We start from the raw sequence: 22,917 nt of genomic DNA, 5'->3' as shown, positions 1-22,917 counted from the left end.
TTAGTTTTAGAGACCAAAATATGGACATTATGTTAATATTAAAGGCCACAGTACAGCTATTATATTAGTTTTGGATGCTATAATGTGTATAAAATATTAGGGCAGATATTAAATTAGTTTTAGTTGCAATACTATGGATATTATTATAATATTAAAAGTCACAGGGCAGCTATTATATCAATTTTAGAAAGTATAGTATAACATCATAATAGTATTAAAGGTTACAGGGCAGCTAATATATTAGTAACAGATTCTATACTATTAGATTGGTATTTAACACCACAGTATACCTATTTTATTAGTTTCATATGCTACAGTATGGATAATACATTAGTATTAAGGCACCAGGAAGGCTGTGGCTGTGGCTCAGTGGTAGAGCGCCTGCTTCACATGTGTGAGGCACTGGTTGGTTCCTCAGCACCACATATAAATAAATAAATAAACAAACAAATGAATAAATTTTTTTTAAAAAAAAAGGCAACAGGACACTACTATATAACTATTAGGTGCTTCTCTATGTATATCAATATTAATAATTGAGGCACAGAGCAGCTTATCATATTTGTTTTAGATACTACATATGGATATCACAGTAGAATTAAAAGCCACAGAGCAGCTCTGATATCCACGTTCAATGCAATATTATGGTTTTCATATCAACACAAAAGTCCACAGAGCAACTATAATATCAATTTAAGATACTATAGAATGGATATAATTATAGTATAAAAGCTACATGGCAGCTATTATATTAATTGTATATGCTGTAAGATGGACATTCTATTAATAATAAAGGCTACTGGACAAATATCAGATTTGATGCTACAATATACATATTAGTTTTAGATGCTATAATGTTTATGTTACTAACATTAGTATTAAAGGCCACAGGGAAGCTGTTCTTTCAATTTTAGATGTCACAGTAATTATGTTAGATTAAGTAAACACCAAAGGGTGATGTTTATATTAGTTGTACATGCTATATTATGAATATCATGTTAGTGCTAAAGACCACAGGGCAGTTATTTTATATTAGCTTTAGATGTCAAGGTATGAATATCATATTAATATTAAAGGCTAATGGCAGCAGTTGCATCAGCTTGGGATACTTTAGTATGTATTTCACCTTAGCATTAAAGGCCACAGGACAACTATTATATCACCTTTAAAAGCTACAGAATGGATATTATCATTATTAAAGGCCATAGTACAACTATTATATGAGTATTAGAGGCTATAGCATTGCTATCATATTAGTATTAAATGTCACAGCCAGTATTATTAGTTATAGATGACGTGACATAGATATCATATTAATATTAAAGGCTACAGTTCAGATATTTTATTAGTTTTAGGTGCAACAGCATGAATATTCCATGAATATTAAAAGCCACAGAAAAGCTATTGCATCAAATTTTCAGTGTATGGATATCATATTAGTATTAAAGGCCATAAGACAGCTATTACATTAGTTTAACATGCTATAATATTGACATCACATTAATGTTAAATGCCACAGAATTGTGGTAAGCCATTGTTGTAGATTGTGGCCGCCATTAGAAGATGGCGCCGGCTTCCACTGTGGCCTGTGATAAACAAATTCTTTTGTGGAGAGTTGGCACGCTATCCCTTGCCACCCTATAAGAAAGATCCACGCGGCGGCTTAAGATTGGTACGTGGGAGGCTTTATTAGGCTGTGCTTGGGCGCTCGCCAGTAGAGAGGGAGGTCACTAAAAGATACTTTAATCAAGGCCTGAATAAACTGCTGAAAGAAGATTCCTGAGTTGCGTCTTCCTTGCGGGCAAGGGGTCGCGACACAGAATAGCTATAAACCTTTGCTTTAGAGTTATAGTATGGATATCACATTAGTATTAAAGTCTGCTAGGCAGCTATTATGTTAATGTCAGATGCTAAATATGGATATTACATTAACATTAAAGGCCGTAACATTAAAGCTAATATATTAAGATCAAATTTTACAGTATAAACAGTATATCTATTAAAGGCCAAAGTGTAGTTATTATTTAGTGTTAAATGCTCTAGTAGGATATCACAGTAATATTAAAGGCCACAGGATAGCTAAAAAATGAGCCTTAGGTAGTATAATATGGATATATTAGTATTAATTGCCACAGGTGAGTATTGTGTTATTTTGAGATGCCATAGTATTTTTTTTTCATTTTTTTATTGGTTGTTCAAAACATTACAAAGCTCTTGACATATCATATTTCATACATTTGATTCAAGTGGGTTATGAACTCCCATTTTTACCCCAAATACAGATTGCAGAATCACATCGGTTACACATCCACATTTTTACATAATGAGAGATGCCATAGTATTTTTTCTATTCCATTGTATGGATATCATGTTGGTATTAAAGGCCACAGCACATCTATTTAGTTTTGAGATTTTTGTACCAGAAATTAAGCCTAGGGAAATTAACCCCTGAGCCACATTCCTAGCCCTTTTAATTGTTTATTTTGAGACAGGATCTCACTAAGTTACTTAGGGCCAAGTTGCTGAGGCTGACTTTGAACTCATGACCCTCCTCCCTCAGCCTCCCATGTCACTGGGATTACAGGTGGGTGCCACTGCTCTCCACTATTTATTTAATTTTTGATGCCATACTATAAGTATTATATTAGTATTAAAGACTACAGTGTAGCTACTACAGTCTTAGATTTAGAAGCTATATATGGACATCATATGAGCATGAAAGGCAACACTGAAGCCATTATATTAGTATGAGGCTATACTAACTATATTAATGTTAAAAGCCACAGGACAGGTATTATATTAGTGTTCTAGGCCACACTATGGATATTCTTAATAATAAAGGAGACTGGTCAGTTATTATATTAATTTTAATTGATATAATATCTATATCATATTAACATGTAAGGACACAGGGCAGTTTTAGATCAGCATTAGATACCAACGGGAACTCAGGTATTAAACACATTAAAAGATGTTATATTAATTTTAAGATGAGGGCATTAGTATATTTTTTCTATTCCATTGTATGGATATCATGTTAGTATTAAAGGTCATAGGGCAGCTATTATATTAGTTTTAGATGCTATAGTATTGATATTCTATTTAAATTAAATGCCACAGGAAACCTATTATATTGGTTTTTAAATCTGCAATATTAACATTATATTAATTATAAATGTTACAGAGAATTATTATATTAGCTATGGATACTTTAGTATGCCTATCATATTAATATCAAAGGTCAAAGGCAGATATTGTATTAGTTTTATATATGCTAGTATAGATATCATATTAGTATTTTTTTTATTTTTCAGTTTTCGGCAGACACAACATTTTTATTTTATTTTATGTGGTGCTGAGGATCGAACCCAGCGCCCCACGCAATTACCGCTTGAGCCACATCCCCAGCGCTCATATTAGTATTTAAAGCCCAAGGTCAACAATTATATCACTTTGATTTGCTTGAGTATGGATATCATGTTAGTATTAAAGCCAACAGGGCAGTTAGCATATTAATTTCAGATACTACTGTTCGAATGTCGTACTAGTTAATGGCCATAAAGCAGATATTATATTAGCTTAAGGTGCTATAATATGAATATAATATTAATATTAAAGACCATAGAGCACCTATTTATCAGTTCTACATGTTATATTATGGACATTAAATAAATATTAAAATCTACCAGGAAGGTTTTATGTTGGTTTTATAGAGTATAGAAAGGATGGAACATTAAAAGACACAGGACATCTATTACATTGGTTTTAGAGGCTATAGCATGAATATTGTATTACTATTAGACATTACAGAGCAGCTATTATATTAGTTTTAGATGATATAGTATAAATGTCACATTAGTATTAAAGGCCACAGCACAGCTACTACATTAGTTTTAGATACTATACTTTGGATATCATCAGTGTTAAAAGACCACAGGGAAGCTAATATGGTAGTTTTAAAAGCAAATAGTATGGATATTACATTAATATTAAAGGTCACAGTGCAGCTTTTATATTTGTTTATGATGCCATAATATAAATACTACATTAATATTGAAGTCCATAAGACAGTTATTATATTAGTTTCAAAAACTATAGTATAGATATTATATCAATATGAAAGGCTACAGAGCAGCTAATATATTGGTATAAGATACTGTAGTATACATGTTATATTAATATTAAAGGCCAAAGCTTACTTATTATATTAGTTTAAGATGTTATTTTATCAATATTACATTAACTCAAAGGCCAGTGACCAGCTATTATATTATTTGAGATAGCAAAGTATGGATATTACATTGATATTAAGGACAAAGTGCAGCTATTTCATCAGTTTATGGGACCAATGTATGATTATTGAATTAGTATTAAAGACCACAGGACATACATCATATTAGCTTAAGAAGCTATAGTATGTATACTAATCAATATTAAAATCCACAGAGCAGCGATTATATTTACTTTAGATGCTATAGTACAGATATTATACTACTATTAAATGCCACAGCACAGCTATTTTATTAGTATCAGATGTGACAATATGCATCTCATGTTAGTATTAAATCTACAAACCACCTATAGTTTTAGTTTTAGATGCTATACTAAGGAGATCATAATAGTATCAACTGCCCTGAGGCAGCTATTACATTAGTTTAACATGCTGTAGTATTAATATTACATTATGTTAAAGACCACAGAATGGGTATAATATTAGCTATGGATGCGTTAGTATGGATATTAGTGTTGAAAGCCATAGGGCAGCTATTATATAACTTAAGGATCTAAAGCATGGATATTTCCCATAGTATTAAAGGACACACAGCAGATATTATATTAGTAGCAATAGTATGGAGATCATTTAGCATTAGGGGCCAGGAGACAGCTGTAGTATGCATAAGATATTAGCATTAAAGGCCACAGAACAACTGTTATGCTAATTTTAGAGGCTGTGGTATGAATATTTTTGGTATGAACTATCATAGGCCCCAGGGAAGTTTCTGTATTAGTTTTTAATGAAACAGTATAGATATTTCATTAGTATTAGAGGTTAACAGTCAGGTATTATTTGGATTTACAAGCTGTAATATGCTAGTATGCATATTATATTAGTATTAAAGACCAAAGTTCAACTGGGCTCAGTGGTGCCCAGCTGTAATCCCAGGGGCTCAGCAGGCTGAGGCAGGAGGATTGTGAGTTCAAAGCCAGCCTCAGCAAAAAACAAGGTGCTAAGCAACTCAGTGAGACCCTGTCTCAAAACAGAAAAATTCAAAATAGGGCTGGAGATGTGGCTCAGTGGTCGAGTGCCCCTGAGTTCAATACCTACTATCCCACCTAAAAAAGACCAAAATTCAGTTATTAGTTTTAGATTTTATATTATGGATATTATATTAATTTTAAAGGCTACATGGTAGCTATTATATCAATTTTTGATGTTATTATAGTATGTATACAATATGAATATTAAAAGGCCATGAGACAGCTATTATACTAATTTTAGAGGCCACAGTATTGATAGTATATTAATGTTAAATGCCACAGGGCAATTATTATATTAGTTTTAGATGCTATAGTATGGATATCATTAATATTAAAGATGATAGGGAAGCTGTTATAAAATTTTTAGGTACACAGTGCATATCAAAATAGTATGGAAGGCCACATTATATTAGTTCTAGAGGCCACAGTATGGATATTATAATAGTCCTTATAAAAAGACATAGGACAGCTATAATATCATTTTTAAATATTATATTGTAATTATTATATAACTATTAAGGGCCACAGGGCAACTCTTATATATTACTTTTAGATGCTACAGTATGGATTATGTTACCATGAAAGGCCTTAGGGCAGATCTTATATTTCTCATAGATGCTAATGTATGGATATAATGTTAGTATGAATGGCTACAGGGAAGCTCTTATGTTAGTTTTACATCCTGGTGTATGAATATCATATTGGTATGAAAGGCCACAGGACAGCTTTTATATTAGTTTAAATATTATAGTATGAACATTATAAAGACGTTAAAACCATAGGGCAGCTCTTTGTCACCTTTAGATGGTATAAGATAGATATCATATTAATAATAAAGGCTACAGGGCAGCTATTAGTTTGACATGTTATGTATCAGATATCATATTAATATTAAAAGACACAATACAGCTATTCTGTCAGTCTTTGATGCTATATTATGGTTATCATATTAATATTAAAGGCCAGGAGGCAGCTATTTTATCAGTTTTTGACGTTATAAAATGTTGCCGCAGTCTGGCTGGGCACAAATGCCAGGCGTCATCCCGACTCGGCTATGGCCCTCAACAAAATGTATTTAGTATTAGTATTAAAGGCCATAGGGAAGCTATAATATCAGATTTAGATGCCACAGTATGGCTATTATATTAAAATTAAAGGCCAAAAGGCAGCTATGAAATTAGTTTGAGATGCTATATTTGGATATAGTAATGTATTAAAGGCCAGAGGGCAACTATTATATTAGCTCTAGATGCTATTCTATGGATATTAGATTACTATTATAGGCTAAAGTTCACTTATTTTATTAACGATGCTAAAAGATGCATTTTATATTAGTTTTTAAGGCCAGACAGCAACTAAATATTAGTTTAAAATGCTATAGTATGGATATTACATTAATAAAAATGCCATAATAGAGATATTAGTTTCAGATGCTATAATATAGATATTGCAGTCATATTATAGGCTACCGGGCAGCTATTATATCAGTTAGATAGTATTGTATCAGATGGTATAGTATGGATATCATATTAGTATTAAAGGCTACAAAACAGCTTTATATCAATTTAAGATGCTATAGTATAGACAATATATTAATATTAAAGGCAACAGGGCAGATGTTATATTAGTTGTAGATGCTACAGTATGAATGTTACATTAATATTAAAGGCCAAGTGGTAGTTATTAAATTACTTTTAGATGGTATAGTATGGATATCATATTAGTATTAGTTATCACAGGACATCTATTATATTAGAAGCTACATTATGGTATCTTTAGTATTAAAGGCCACAGGACAGCTAATATAGTGATTTTAGATACTATTTTGTAGATATTCGTATTAAAGGCCAAAGGGCATATATGTAATTAATTTTAGATGGTATACAGTGGGTTTTATATCGTATTGAAGGCCACAGTAAAGCAATTATATTATTTTTATATGCTACAGATGTATAATGTATTAGTATTAAAGGTCACAGGGAAGATATATATATATAAAAGATGCTATCTAAATCTAATACAATAGCTACTTTCTTGATTCTATAGTATGAGTGTAAAATTAGTATTAAAGGTCACATGGAAGCTATTCCATTCGTTTTAAATGCTATAGTGTGGGTATCACATGAGTAATAAAGGTCAAAGGCAGCTATTTTAGTAGTATAGAAGCTAATTTATTAATATGAAAGGCCATAGCACAACAAGCTGTTATATTGGTTTTACACACTATAGACAGGATGTTATGTTAATATTAAAAGCCACAGGACATCTATTTCATTGGTTTTGGAGGCCAAAATATGAAAATCATATTGGCATTAAAAGCTACAGCACAGCTATTATATTCATTTTACATACTATAGTATGAATATCACATTAGATTTAATGAATATCACATTAGATTTAAGGTCCACTGTACAGCTATTATATTCATTTTAGTTTCTATAGGTTGAATATCATATTAGTTAAAGACCTCTGAATGGCCCTGATATCTGTTTTTGATGCTATAATATGGAAATCATATTAATATTAAAGGCCACAGAACAGTTATTTGATCAGTTTTCCATGCTAAAGTATGGAAAAATCAGTAATAAAGGCCATGGGACAGCTATCATATTAGATTTAGAGGCCACAGTTTTCATATTAATGTTAAAGCCCTCAGGAAAGCTATTATATTAGTTTTAGATGCCAAATTATGGATATTATGTTAATATTAAAGGCCACAGGCTACCTATTATATTAGTTTTGGATATTATATTTTGGATATCTCATTAATATGAAAGATCACAAGACAGCTTATATATTAGTGTAACATGCTATATATTATAGATGTTACATCAATATTAAAGGTCTCAGGGCAGCTATTACATTTTTTAAGTCCTTGAGTATGGAAATTACATAGCTATTAAAGGTCACAGCTCAGTTATTATATTAGTATTAATGCCTTAGCATGGATAGCATATTAGTATAAAAGGCCACAGAACATCCGTTAGTATAAGATGCTATAATATAAATATTACATCAGTATGAAAGGCCACAGGAGAGATGCTATATTTATCATAGATGCTATACTATGGATAGTATATTAGTATTAAATGCAGCAGAGCAGCTATTATATTACTTTTAGAGGACACAATTTGGTTTCCATATTAATATTAAAAGCCACAGGGCAGCTATTATAATAATTTTAGATGCTTTCCTATGTATAATAGTTTAAAAGCCACAGGGCCATCATTGTTAGTTTTAGAAGGTATAGTATAGATATCTTTAGTATTAAAAACCACTGGGCACCTATTGCCTTAGTTTTAGATGCTACAGTATGGATATCATTAGTATCAAAGACCACACAGCATCTACTATCATATTTTAGGTACCAGGCTGGGGATGTGGCTCAGTGGTAGAGTGTCTGCCTGGCATGCCTGAAGACTTGGGTTGGATCCCTAGTACCACAAATAAATAAATAAAGATATACAACAGTGCTTCCTGCTAATGATAATAATATTAATGATTATTATATTTTAGCTGCCATAGTGCATATTATATTAGTATTGAAGGCCATAGAAAGACATTATATTAGTCTTAGAGGCCCCAGTATAGATATTACATTAGTATTAAAGGCCACAATGCAGCTATAATATCAGTATTAGATACTATATTATGGACATTATATTACCTTTAAAGGCCACAGAGCACCTAATTATGCCAGATTTTGTTGTTGTTGTTGTTGTCTTTGGTTTTGGTGTTTTTTTTGTTTCTTGTTTTTGGTACAGGAGATTGAAACCAAGGGTGCTTAAAAACTGAACCACATCTCCAGCTCTTTTTAATATTTAATTTAGAGACAGGGTCTTGCTAAATTGCTTAGGGCCTTGCTAAGTTCCTGAGGCTGGCATTGAACTCACAATTTTGTTGCCTCAGCCTCCCAGGCTGCTGGAATTATAGGCATGCATCACCACGCCCAGCTATTATACCAGCTTTTGATGCTATAGTTTGGATACAATATTAGTATTAAGAGGCCAGAGGACAGCTATTACATGAGTTTTAGAGGCCATAGTATTGATGTTATATTAATGTTAAAATCTACAAGGCAGCTATTATACTAGTTTTAGATGCTATAATATGAATATTATATAGTAGTAGTAAAGGCCAAAGGTGAGATATTAAATTTGCATTAGATGCTATACTGTGCATATTACATTAGGCACACAGGGAAGTTGTTATAGAAGTTTAAGATGCCATAGTATACATGTTATTTATATTAATATTAAAGATCAAAGGTCAGCTATTATATTGGTTTCAGATTGTATGTTATAGATACTATATTACTATGAAAGGCCACAGGACAGCTATTATAAAGGTTTAGATGCTATACTACGGAGATTATATTAGTATTAAAAGTTCCCTGGAAAGATATTATATTAATCTTAGATGTTACAATATGGATATTTCATTAATGAGTGTGAATATTATATTAATATTAGAGCCCACAGGCAGCTATTATATTACTATTAGATGACATATGGTAGATATTATCTTAGTATTAGAGTCTATAATATGAATATTATATTAACATTAATTTCAAACATCAGATATTTTATTAGTTTTAGAAGCCACAGTTTAAATTTGATATTAGCATTAGAAGCCACTATTGGCTCTTACATTTGTGTAAGATGCAATCATATGGATATTATGTTATAGTGACAGTATGAAGAATATATTAAATAAAATGCCATAAGTAAAAATTAAATTACTGTTAGATGCCACAGAATAGATATTATATTGGTATTACAGGCCACAATGTAGATATTATTAAAATTAAAGGACATAAGGAATACATTATATTACTGTTAGAGAACACAGTACGGACATTATATTAGCATTAAAGGACACAGAATACCTATTAGTGTTAGATGCAACTGCGTGGATTTTATATTAAAATTATAAGACCATTGTGTGGCTACTACATTAGTATTCGTTGTAAGTGTGTGGATATTGTAAAGTCCAGAGGGGAGCTACTGAATTAGTGTTAGAGGCCACAATGTGGATTCTGTATTAGTGTTAGAGGCCACAGTGTAGATGTTACATTAATACTAAGGACCACAAGGCAGCTATTATACTAGTATGAGAGGGCTTAGTGTGCATATTGTATTAGAGTCCACAGTTCTGCTATTACATTAGCATTAATGGCCACCATGTGCCAGCACGGTGGCATATGCCTGTAATTCCAGTGGCTTGGGAGGCTGAGACAGGAGGATCTCAAGTTCAAAGCCAGTGCTACACAACTCAGTGACACCCTGTCTCTAAATACAATACAAAATAGGGTTGGGGATGTGACTTAGTGGTTGAGTGCCCCTGAGTTCAATTCCCAGTACCTCCCCCCCAAAAAAAGAAAAAGAAAAAGAAAAAGGCCACCACGTGAATATTATATTGGTGTTAGAGGCCACAGTGTGAATATTACATTAATATTACAGGCCACAGTGGGAACATCATGTTAATATTAAAAACCATATGGCCACTCTGTGGACACTATATTAGTATCAAAGGCCACATGTGGACACCTTAGTATCAAAAGCTACTATATATAATGCACTAGCATTAGAGGCTGCATGTGGATAACACATCAGCATTATCACACCACCATATCAGTATGGGGTCCAGGAAGGCACTCGCCCTCTGGTGGCTGTTGGGACTCAGCACAGAGGCAGTGTATGTGCCCCCTCCTGGCCATCCTGAGAAATGGACGAAATTCAGTAGTGTATCTAGGTTATTCAAGACAATGATTTTAGAAAGATAAACTGAAATGAAACCCATTGATTCATGATTTTTCAAAAAGTGGTGGTTGAACATTTTTGGAAACTATATTGAAATAAATGTAGGCAAACTGAAATGTCCATAAAAATTAACTCATAATAGTCTTTTGACTAACATTTGAGAAAACTAAAAAATTCTAAAAGGAAACAGAAGAAAATCTATGTAATCTATGTAACTTTACACTTAGTGATAAGTGTGTGTGTGTGTGTGTGTGTGTGTGTGTGTGTGTTCTAGTACTGGGGATTGAACATACGGCCTCACACACACCAGACAGCTCTCTATTACTGAGCTACCTCCCCAGCCCTTGGTGATGAGTTTTAACTCACAATACCAATTGACAGAATAAAAATATTGATAACATGGACTTTATAAAATTAAATTTTACCAAGTTCAGTGTTGCATGCCAACAATCCCAATTGCTCAAAAGGCTGAGGCAGAAGGATTACAAATTTGAGGCCAACCTCAGAAACTTAGCAAGCCTCTAAGCAACTTGGTGAAATCTTGTCTCAAAAAAATAAAAAGGGCTGGTAATGTGGCTCAGTGGTTAAGTGCCTCCAGGTTCATCCCTACTACAACAAAAAAAGTAAATATCTTAACAGACACCTGACCAAAGGAAATATAAAGATGGCCAAAAGTGATGTTCAGCATCACATATCATTAGAGAATGACAAAACAATAATGAGGTAGCATGGCAAAGCTATTAGAACTGCTAAACTCTAAGAAGTGTCAGTACACCAACAGCTGCAGGATGCAAGACATCAGTAGTCTTGTACACTGCTTGTAGAACATGTGGCACAGACACTTTGGAAGACAATGTGCCAGTTGTTAACGCAAGGCAGGGCTTGCAGGAGGGGAATGTCTGGAAAAGGGGCAGGGCCTGGAGAAGGGTTGGGTCTAGAGGAAGGGCAAGAGGGACCACAGATGGTGAGAAGCAGCAGCCTTGGTGGTCTCTAGCTCAGGGTGGCTCAATCTTCAACTTTCCATCCTGATATCCTACCACGGGGAAACTGCTACTGAAGCTGCCCAGATCACTCCACCTTAGCCTCTCCTGTCCATCTGCTTCTCACCTTTGGCCATTCTACCAGAACATCTCCTGGGCCAAGTCATATACACAGGAAAGACAGATAAGGGGAAGAGAGCAGGAGAACAAAGGAAGCCTAGGACATATAACAAAAAAGGCAGAATGCTGTCACTTCTTGGGATATCACAATATAAGCTATGGCCCCCTCTCCCTCCTGGGAGAAGTCTATGTTATCCCCTTTTTAAATAAACCCTGTTTTTATATGTTTGCCTTGGCGTGCTTCTCTAATGTTATACTTCAACATGTGAGGAAGCAGGACTCGTCACCAATAACCAGCAGTATCAATAAGACACATGAAGATGCTTCCTAAATTTGAAAAGTAGAAAAGAAAGTGTCTGTTTAAAAATGTTTATTTTTATCCGCAGAGCAGGCAAGATGGTGGAAGTGGAGCAGAAGAAGCCGACCTACGCAAATTCACCTACCGCAGTGTGGACCTCGACCAGCTGCTGGACATGTCCCACGAGCAGCTGATGCAGCTGTACAACGCCTGCCAGCAGAGGCTGAACGGGAGCCTGCGGAGGAAGTAGCCCTCGGTGCTGAAGCGCCTGTGCAAGGCCAAAAAGGAGGCACCCCCGATGGAGAAGCCAGAGGTGGTGAAGACACACCTAAGGGACTGATAATTCTGCCTGAAATGGTGGGCAGCATGGTTGGCATCTACAATGGCAAGACCTTCAACCAGGTGGAGATCAAGCCCAAGATGATCGGCCACTACCTGGGCGAGCTCTCCATCACCTACAAGCCCGTGAAGCACGGCCTGGGCAATAAAGACACACACTGCTAAAAAAAAAAAAAAAAAGTTTATTTTTAGTAAATGTATTGATATAGTATAGATGAGGCTGAACACCCAAGGAATTTTCAGGAAGCAGGGTTTTTTAAGTTGAGTGGTCTAGAAGGGCTAATGCCTAAAAATATCTGGCCCCAAAGTCTGGAAATTCTTTAAACTTTATATTCAGGGGGATGGTTACATGTCAGTGTACAAAACAATTACCCTTTGTCCCATATTCTTAGGCTAGACAGAGGTTTTGATAACTTTTTACCAGGAAAACAGAGATAGTATCTTTTGCATAGCAACAAGCTTTCTTTGAGACAGGCCCTGTCACACCTTTTGTAAGCAAACCTGGCACTTATAAGTTGAGAAAGCTTCAAATCACAATGCCCTTGGCAGAAACCCTGCCCACATTCTTTGTAAATATCATTCTGACAAAAGAAGTTTAATTATGGCAAGGGTCTTTTGGGTGGAGGTAACTGGTCTGCTTCAGTATCTGAATTACAAAAAGCAGACTTGTCTCTTACATACTGACTTGTCTCTTACATACTTAATGATTTGAGTCCTAAGGAAATTTCATCTACAATGGTTTTAAGTATCACGAACTATCAATAATTAATATTAAAAGATCACCATCCACCATCCTGCTTCTGTTTTCTAAAACTGATTTGAAATTTTTTCTTTGAATAATTACATCCAAATCTGGAAGGGGTATTGTGATGTATGTGTATATGTATATGTGTGATCTCTTTAACCATGCCTCTGGATACCTCTGACGCTTGAGTCCTGTCAAAGGTGTCGTCTGTGTGTGCGGGTCTGTGGTGCTGGGATCCAACCCAGGACCTCTCACATGCTAGGCAACTGCTCTGTCACCCAGATGCACACACAGCCCCCAGAGATATCTTAATAAATGGAAATTAATTAAAATAATTTAACATTACCATGAGAAATTTCAAACAAGATAATTCTCTCAATCAAAAACAAAGTAAACTAAAACTATTTTTTAAATATTGTTGATGAAAACAGCAGAAAGATTAAGAATTCTGTAGAAAACTAGAAAGAGGAGAAATTAAAAGTTCAATAGTACCTAGATGTCCTTCAACTGATGAATAGATTAAGAAAATGTGGTAAGGGGCTCAGGTTGTGGCTCAAGTGGTAGCACGCTCACCTGGCATGTGTGAGGCACTGGGTTTGATCCTCAGCACCATATAAAAGAAAATAAAGACACTGTGTCCACCTAAAACTAAAAAATAAGTTTAAAAAAAAGAAAATGTGGTAAAATATACAATGGAATGTTAGCCATAAAAAAGAATGAAATTGTGGCATTTTCTGGTAAATGACTGGAACTGGAGACTATCATGGTAACTGAAATAAGCCAACCCCAAAAAACAAAGACCAAATGCTCTCTCTGATAATGTGGATGACAATTCACAATAAGGCAGGAGGAGAGAATAGATATTCACTGGATTAGACAAAGGGAAAGATAAGGGAAGGAGGCTGGGAATAGAGAAGACGTGTAGAATGAATTGGACATGATTTTTGTATGTTTATATATGAATACACAACCAGTGAAACTCCACATCATGTACAATGGCAAGAATGGGATCCAAACTAAAATAAGTTATACTTCATATATGTATAATATGTCAAAATGCACTCTACTATCATTTGTATCTAGAAAGAACAAATAAAAGTTGCACAGAGGAAGAAACCTACTGCCTGGGACCGGAAACCTGGAGGAGATGGAAGATTTCCTAGTAAGTACAGACATTGCAACATGACTCTACAATAAGACTATAAATCAATTAATTAGTATAGAAAAGCTTAAACTGGTGCTTAGAGATCTCCCAGTAGAAAAGACCCCAGGGTCACTGGGGCTCATGAACTGTCATCTTTAACAAATTCTGATTTTATTTCAAGTGTCCATGATCTAAAGAAAAAATAGGTGACTTTCCTAAATTCATTTTATAATATACCAAAGCCTGATACAGTCAAGAAATTTTATCCAATGCAGGATATCAATGTTTGTACAACAGACATTGTTTTGTGCACAACTGCAAACATACTGCCAATTGGCAGCAGTGGGCTGGCTACTCATCCTAGCCCAGAGAGAGTGGAGGGGTTATCTTAGAAGAGGGGCCTGGATATGGTGGGGCTTAGAGGAAGGGCAGGTCTGGAGAAGGGGCAGGGCCCGGGAAGGGTTGGGTCTAGAGGAAGGGCAAAAGGGTGGTAGGGCCTTGGTGGTCTCTAGCTCAGGGCGGCTCAAATCTCCAGCTTTCCATCCTGACATCCTACCACAGGAAAACTGCTGCTGAAGTTCTACAGAGGTAGTGACTGCCTACCTGACCCGCCATCGCACTAGGCACCAGCAGCTTCCATGAATCCAGGGTCAGTAGTCCCTGGGCCACCCACCACCACTACCTACTGTGTACCAGCTGCCTTAAAGTACTGCCTAAGTGGCAGGTATTCATTACCTAATGCTGAAAGAGGAGAGGAACCAGACAAGATGGCCCACACCTATAATCCCAGCTACTTGGGAGACTGAGGAAGGAGAACTGCAAGTTGAGACCAACCTGGGCAAGATCATGTCTCAGTGGTGGAGCACTTATCTAGGATGCATACTGGGCTCAATCCACAGTACTGCTGCGGGGAGTGGGGGGCATGGATGCATTATTACAATAAAGCCCATTTCTTTTTATTCTATCTTCATCTTCATCATCATTTTAATGCATTTTAATGTTCATGGACAATGAACTATTTAGCAGAAGCTAAAAGCACTTGATTCTAAAATGGAAGGTGCTATTTATTATAGATTAACAAATTCAAAATTCGGGATTTCTGAAATGAAGATATAAGTCAGTGGAAAAGCTAGATTGGGCTCATAGAAACTTAATTCACCAACAGGTACCAAATTCCTTATCAAGACCCATAAAGTTAAATAAATAAAATCAAGACTCAATAAGTGAGTCAGATTCAAATTAAAAAGCTCTGCACAACAAAGGAAATAGGAGCACGAAGAGAGACCCTCAGAATGAGAGAAAATCTTTGCCAGCTACTCTTCCAAATGGGGATTAATATCCAGAATATATAAAGAACCCAAAATACTTAATAACAAAACAATTATTAACTCAATAAATAGCCAAAAGAACTAAACAAACATTTCTCAAAAGAAAAAATACAAATGGCCAACAAATATATGAAAAATCTTTTTTCAACATCCCTGGCAATCAGGGAAATGCAAATCAAAACTACATTGAAATTTCACCTCACTCCAATTAGAATGGCAAACATTAAGAATACAAATAATAATAAATGCTGGAAAGCATGTACAAAGAGAGGTACACTCATACATTGATGGTGGGACTCCAAATTAATACAATCACTATGGAAATCAGTATGGGGATTCCCCAAAACACTAGAAATGAAACCATCATATGACCCAGCTATCCCACTCCTCGGTATTTGTAAAAAAAAAAAAAAAAAAAAAAATCAGCATTTTATAATGATACAGGCAACACAATGTTTATAGCAACACAATTCACAATAGCCAAGTTATGGAAACAGGCCAGGTGTCCATCAAGAGATGAATGGATAAAATGTTATATATATATATATATATATATATATATATATATATATATATATATATCTCACATTTTATATATATATATATATATCACATTTTTTATATATATATATATATATATAAAATGGAGTTTTACTTAGCCATAAAGAATGAAATTATGGCATTTCCTGGTAAATGGATGAAGTGGAGAACGTCATGCTATGTAAAATAAACCAGACTTGAAAAGTCAAAGGTCAAACATTTCACCTCATATGCAGAAACTAGACAGAGATAAGGAAATATAAAATGGGGAAGATCCCATAAAGACAAAAGGGAGATCAGTGGAATAGAAGAAAGGGAGAGAGAGAAGGTATGGGAAAAGAGAAAAACTGCAGGATGAAATTGACCAAATGATTCTATGTACATATGTGAATAGACCACAGAGAACCCCACCTTTATGTGTATCCAAAAAGCACCGATTTAATAAAAGTAAAACCAGTAGAGAAGGGGGAGTAGGGAGTGGGAGAAAGAAAAGCAAAGTAGAAGTATGGGGATGAAATGAAGTAAATCATATTCTACACATGTCTGAATACATAAAAATGGACTCCACTATCATATATACTAAATCGCACTAACAAAAACATTTTTTAAAGAGGGAAAATAAACATGTACTGTCAATTAAACTCTGACTTTCTCAGCCAAAGAAAAATATGGTCAACGAGTCTACTTCCATGAAAGCCATGGAATAAATTTTAAATTCTTTGTTAGAAATAATACATTTACTTAAATAACTGTGGGACTAACACATGTACTTTTGAATTTTTCAAAATATTTTCTACTACTTTAACACTCCAAGAAAAAACTGAGCCATAAGAACATTAAGGAAACAAGTAATGGGGTTCACTGGGGCCTCATCCCCTCAGGCTCGAGAACCTCCCTCAGCATTCTTCCTTCCTCCCTGCCAGGTTACCCAGAAACTACCAGGGTCACCCTGTTTAGACTATGAGGAGGACAGCCTGGGGAGGGTGCTGCTGCACAGTGGAAGACAGCAGGGGTCCCGGCCAGGCTGCTGGCTCTCAGGCCCAGGTCAGGTTCTCTCCTCACTCTCTTTTCCTCACCTGCTGCCTGGTTATTGAGAAGCTTCAGGAGCATCTCCTGGAGGCTGCTCTGAGAAGGGAGTGCCTGGAATCCCTACAGACAGGACCACGGTGTCCCCAGGCTGGGTGTGTGCCCGAGGCTGCTGTGCCAACGACACTCGGGGCATCCCTTCAGACAGGACCACGGTGTCCCCAGGCTGGGTGTGTGCCCGAGGCTGCTGTGCCAACGACACTCGGGGCATCCCTTCAGACAGGACCACGGTGTCCCCAGGCTGGGTGTGTGCCCGAGGCTGCTGTGCCAACGACACTCGGGGCATCCCTTCAGACAGGAACACGGTGTCCCCAGGCTGGGTGTGTGCCCGAGGCTGCTGTGCCAACGACACTCTGGGCATCCCTTCAGACAGGAACACAGTGTCCCCAGGCTGGGTGTGTGCCCGAGGCTGCTGTGCCGGCGACACTCTGGGCATCCCTTCAGACAGGACCACGGTGTCCCCAGGCTGGGTGTGTGCCCGAGGCTGCTGTGCCAACGACACTCTGGGCATCCCTTCAGACAGGAACACAGTGTCCCCAGGCTGGGTGTGTGCCCGAGGCTGCTGTGCCGGCGACACTCTGGGCATCCCTTCAGACAGGACCACGGTGTCCCCAGGCTGGGTGTGTGCCCGAGGCTGCTGTGCCGGCGACACTCTGGGCATCCCTTCAGACAGGACCACGGTGTCCCCAGGCTGGGTGTGTGCCCGAGGCTGCTGTGCCAACGACACTCTGGGCATCCCTTCAGACAGGAACACAGTGTCCCCAGGCTGGGTGTGTGCCCGAGGCTGCTGTGCCGGCGACACTCTGGGCATCCCTTCAGACAGGAACACGGTGTCCCCAGGCTGGGTGTGTGCCCGAGGCTGCTGTGCCAACGACACTCGGGGCATCCCTTCAGACAGGAACACGGTGTCCCCAGGCTGGGTGTGTGCCCGAGGCTGCTGTGCCAACAACACTCTGGGCATCCCTTCAGACAGGAACACAATGTCCCCAGGCTGGGTGTGTGCCCGAGGCTGCTGTGCCGGCGACACTCGGGGCATCCCTTCAGACAGGAACACGGTGTCCCCAGGCTGGGTGTGTGCCCGAGGCTGCTGTGCCGGCGACACTCTGGGCATCCCTACCGACAGGACCACAGTGTCCCCAAGCCAGGCGTCGGAGGCTGCTCTGAGAAGGGAGCTCAAGAGACATGTTAGAAGACATGACCCCCAGGGTCTCCAACCAGTGTCTCCCTCAGGCTGTTCAAGAGAAGGGAACTCCAGGTGGCCCTGCACACATGACCCACAGGGTTCCCAAGCCAGGCATCTGCCTGAGACTGGGATCCCTCAGGCTGCTCTGAGGAGAGGAAGCTTTTAGAGACAGGACCCACAGCGTTCCCAAGCTGGGCGTCCCCCTCGGGCTGCTCTGGGAAGGGAGCCCCAGGTGTTCCTAGAGACAGGACCCACAATGTCCTCGCGTCCCCCTCGGGCTGCTCTGGGAAGGGAGCCCCAGGTGTTCCTAGAGACAGGACCCACAATGTCCTCAAGCTGGGCGTCCCCCTCCGGCTGCCTGAGTAGCAGGGAGCACGAGGTGTCCCTAGAGACAACACCAACAATGTCCCAAAGCCAGGAGTCCCCCTCGGGCTGCTTTGAGAAGGGCGCCCCGAGCGTCCCTAGAGACAGGATCCACAGCGTCCCCAGGCCGGGCGTCCCCCTCGCGCTGCTCTGAGGAGCGGGGACCTCCGCTCCTCCCTGCAGGTGACCCACCAGGAGCAGAGGCAGGTCTCTCCCGCTCGGGTCTGGAGGAGGAGGCTCCTGCGCCCTGAAGGAGGTGGAGGGACGCCGAGGTCGGGACCCGCGGGCGCCGCCCAGCGGCCGGGAGGCCGAGCCGCTCCAGGCTGCCTTCGCCCCCGCGGTTCTGCGCAGAGCGTGTTCCCAGTGGTTTACCCGCCTGGCAGTGTGCCTGTGGCATCTCCACGGCGGAAACACGAGCGAGGAGAAAAGGGCGTCCAGGAAACCACCTCCCAAGACCCAAGGCCATGCGCTGCAGGAGCCAGGGCCAGGCGGGCAGAGGAGGGGCGTGCACACCGGCAGTGCCCCCCACCCTTCCCTCGCACGCCCAGGGGCTTAAGGCCAGAAACAGGCCACTGCAGAGGCATCTGGGAAGTGTAGTATTTGAGACGAATGACAGAACTGTGGGTTGCAAGAAGGTGAATGGCAGCCCACTGTGATCACTGTCAAGGTGAGGAGAACCTGCGGCTCAAAGGAAAATTCCCAGCATCCTCTGGGAGCTGCAGGATGCACCCCACTAGCATGTGGGAGATTCTAGAGAATTCTTAGAGGCCTCTGGGAGCCCCAGGCTGCATGTCCACTTGTTCCCAGAGATTCTGGACAATGTATTCTGATGTTCTGCCCACACAGCCCTTGCCTTGAGGACTATGGGAGCTGTGTGCCACATCCTGGCCCAGGAACTCCAGAAAACTCTGGATGGCATCCTGCCTTCACCCCAGAGGTCTCTAGGGATGCGAGTCACAGGCTTGCCTGGTACTCCAAATACTCTGGGTAAAGTGTAGTCTGCCATCCTACAGTGCAGCCCTGACTGCAGAGGTTGCTGGAATGTCAGCTGGCACATTTGCCCACACACCCCTAGGAATTCTGGGTATTGTGATCAGTTCTATTCAGGCAGCCCTCTGACCTCAGAAGTTTCTGGGAACAGCAGGCCACTGATTATTCTGGGTAGTGCAGCCCCCTCCTACCTAAGTGGACCTCACATCGAGTCTCCTGGGAACTGCAAGCCACAAGCCTACCAGGACACTCCTGAGGAATCTGAGTAGTAATTCAAAGCTCTGTCCTTGTAGCACTCCACCACAAGTGTCTGGGGGATGAAGGACACCAGGGCTTCAGGGTAGTGGAGTCTGACCTCTGGGAGTTGCAGGCTTCCGGCTCACCTTGACACCACCCCCTGTGTAGCATTCTGGGTAGTGAAGTTCAGATCTCTGCCTGCAACCCTCACCACAGAGGATCCTGGGAGCTAAAGCCCCTTAAGATTTGTGGGAAATGTAGTCCTGTGTTTTTCCTGCTCACCAAGAAGATCCTTGGATTGGCAACCCTGAGGATTCTGGTGATGTAGCCCAGTATTTTGCCCACATACCTCTTCTTCCTGTTCTTGACCTAATACCACAAGGATTCTAGGTAGACTAGTCAAGTGCTCTACCAAAGCAGCCCTCATCACAGAAATTTCTGGGTATTACCAGCTGCACATTCATGCAGGAATCCCCAATGATTCTGGACAGTGTAGTCTGGTGTTTTGTCCTTCCTGCCTTCACCACAGACAATACTGGGAGCTGCAGGCTCAACTACACTACTCAAAGTTCTTCTGCCCAGGTAGGTGTGTAGCCTACAATTCCTTTAGACCTCCATGGTGAGGGTTGTGCACTGAAGGAATTTTAGACTACAATGTTAAGAATCCCTGGGGGAGCCAGAGTGAATGTAAAACCTCCAGCTCCCAGGATCCTCTGTGGTAAAGAATGCAGGACAGGTAGTGTAGCCTGTTGACCAAATTCACACAGCCTTCACTACAGAGGCTGCTGAGAGCTGCAGGCCCTAAGGATTATGGGGTAGTGTGGCCTGTTGACCCATTCACACAGCCTTCACTGCAGAGGCCTCTGGGAGCTGCTAAACCTCAAGGATTATGGGGAATGTGGCCTGTGGACCTACTTACACAGCCTTCACTGCAGAGGCCTCTGGGAGCTTCAGACTTCCAGGGATTATGGTTAGTATGTCCTATTGCCTACTTACAGAGTCTTCACTGCAGAAGACTCTGGCACTGTAGAGGCCTCTGGGAGCTGTAGGCCCCAAGGATTATGGGTAATGTGGCCTGTTGACCTAGGCATACAGCTTTCACTGAAGAGGCCTCCGGAAGCTGCAGCCCCCAAGGATCATGTGTGGGGTGGCCTGTTGACCTACTCACAGCCTTCACTGAAGAGGTCTCTGGGAGCTGCATGTCTCAGAGGGCTCTACATAGTGCAGTTCATCCTACCCATGCACCCTCGCCCAGAGGCTCCTGGGAGCTACATGCTACATGCTTGGCCAGTCCACCCTAAGGATTCAGGAACCTGCTGCTCAACCCTGATCATGAAGGCTCTGGAAGCCTCAGCCCACATGCTTTCCCTGATACCCTGAGTATTCTAGGAAGTGTAGCCTAGCGACTGCCAGTCCAACATTCTCTGCAAAAGCCTCTGGGAACTGTAGGCCACATACTTACCCAGGAACTTCCAGGAACCATGCAACCCTTCCTGTGAACTGTGGGCCCCTGAGGATTCTGCGTAGTATAATCAAGCATTCCATCCACACAACCCTCACTTGGGGTTCCTAAGAGCCACAGGCCACATGCTGGTCCTGGAATCCAAGGATTCTCGGTAGTGTGGCCTAGTGACTGCCTACACAACCATCACCACTCCAGCCCCTGGAACTTGCCAGATGGCCCACCCCACTGTGAATAGACTCACTCAGCAAACCCCAGCATCATCTGGTTCCTTCTATAATTATTAACCACATAATGGAAAGAACTCTTGAAGACAGTCACAATATTGACACACTGAAAATAAGAGTAGTTCCTTATGGGGTTTAAGGGCTCCAGCCACGGCTGCAGCAAAAACAGAAGCTTTGATGTTCAATTCCTCCCACTCCAGCACAAACTCTCACATATTTACTCAATGAGGCGTTTTGCCTTTTTAATGGCCCTAAAATATGCTTACATTTAGGATTTGCATTTTTAAATGTTAATGTTTCCAATAATACCTTTGTTATTTGATCTTGACTATTGCCCTCATTACAGCAGTACGCAGTCTTGTAAGAAAATCAGTATAAGGTTCAGTAGCCCCTTGTACAGTTTTAGTAAAGGGAGGTTGTGCTTGACCAGTGGGTATCACACGTCTCCAAGCTCTTAAGGAAACCTGTCGAACTTGTTGAAGATCTGGATCTGTATATAGAGCCTGCTCTCTAAAGACGAGGTAATTACCCTCCCCCATTTACTTATCCTCCATCGGTCCCGGGGGATTTTGAGCCTCATTCTCTCCAGCTTGTTTTCGTGCCTCATCTTCCCACCAACTTCTCAATTGTAACCACTGAGATCCCTCCAAAACTGTTTTGGCTAATGCCTCCCAATCCAAAGGAATAAGTAATTTAGAAGTTCCCAAATTTTCTAACATACCTAATACAAAAGGAGACTGAGGGCCATATTGAGAGACTGTAGCTTTAAAATCCTTAATAAACCTGTATTCCACTGCAGTATAGTGAACATCAATCATTGGGGGATTTTGAAGGTTTTGTTGTCTAGTTATAGG

At 39.7% G+C, this 22,917-nt stretch overlaps 1 protein-coding gene and 1 pseudogene across 1 annotated transcript in view; one reads left to right on the top strand and one right to left on the bottom strand.

Annotated features, from left to right (window-relative positions):
• Positions 1 to 19,670, bottom strand: part of LOC143394556 (uncharacterized) — a 49,398-nt gene extending 29,728 nt beyond the window's left edge. The window contains exon 1 of the mRNA XM_076849266.2: positions 17,592 to 19,670. Within this exon, the coding sequence (XP_076705381.2) occupies positions 17,603 to 18,712 (1,110 nt within the window). The 5' untranslated portion in view covers positions 18,713 to 19,670 and the 3' untranslated portion in view covers positions 17,592 to 17,602. The remainder of the gene's footprint in view (positions 1 to 17,591) is intronic.
• On the top strand, positions 12,518 to 12,923 carry LOC143394951 (small ribosomal subunit protein uS19 pseudogene; annotated as a pseudogene).
• Positions 19,671 to 22,917: the final 3,247 nt, after the last annotated feature.

This window comes from Callospermophilus lateralis, chromosome 3 (assembly GCF_048772815.1).
Source record: "Callospermophilus lateralis isolate mCalLat2 chromosome 3, mCalLat2.hap1, whole genome shotgun sequence".
NCBI lineage: Eukaryota > Metazoa > Chordata > Mammalia > Rodentia > Sciuridae > Callospermophilus > Callospermophilus lateralis.
Note: the sequence above shows the minus strand (reverse complement) of the source record. Positions and strands in the feature narration are given on the sequence as shown.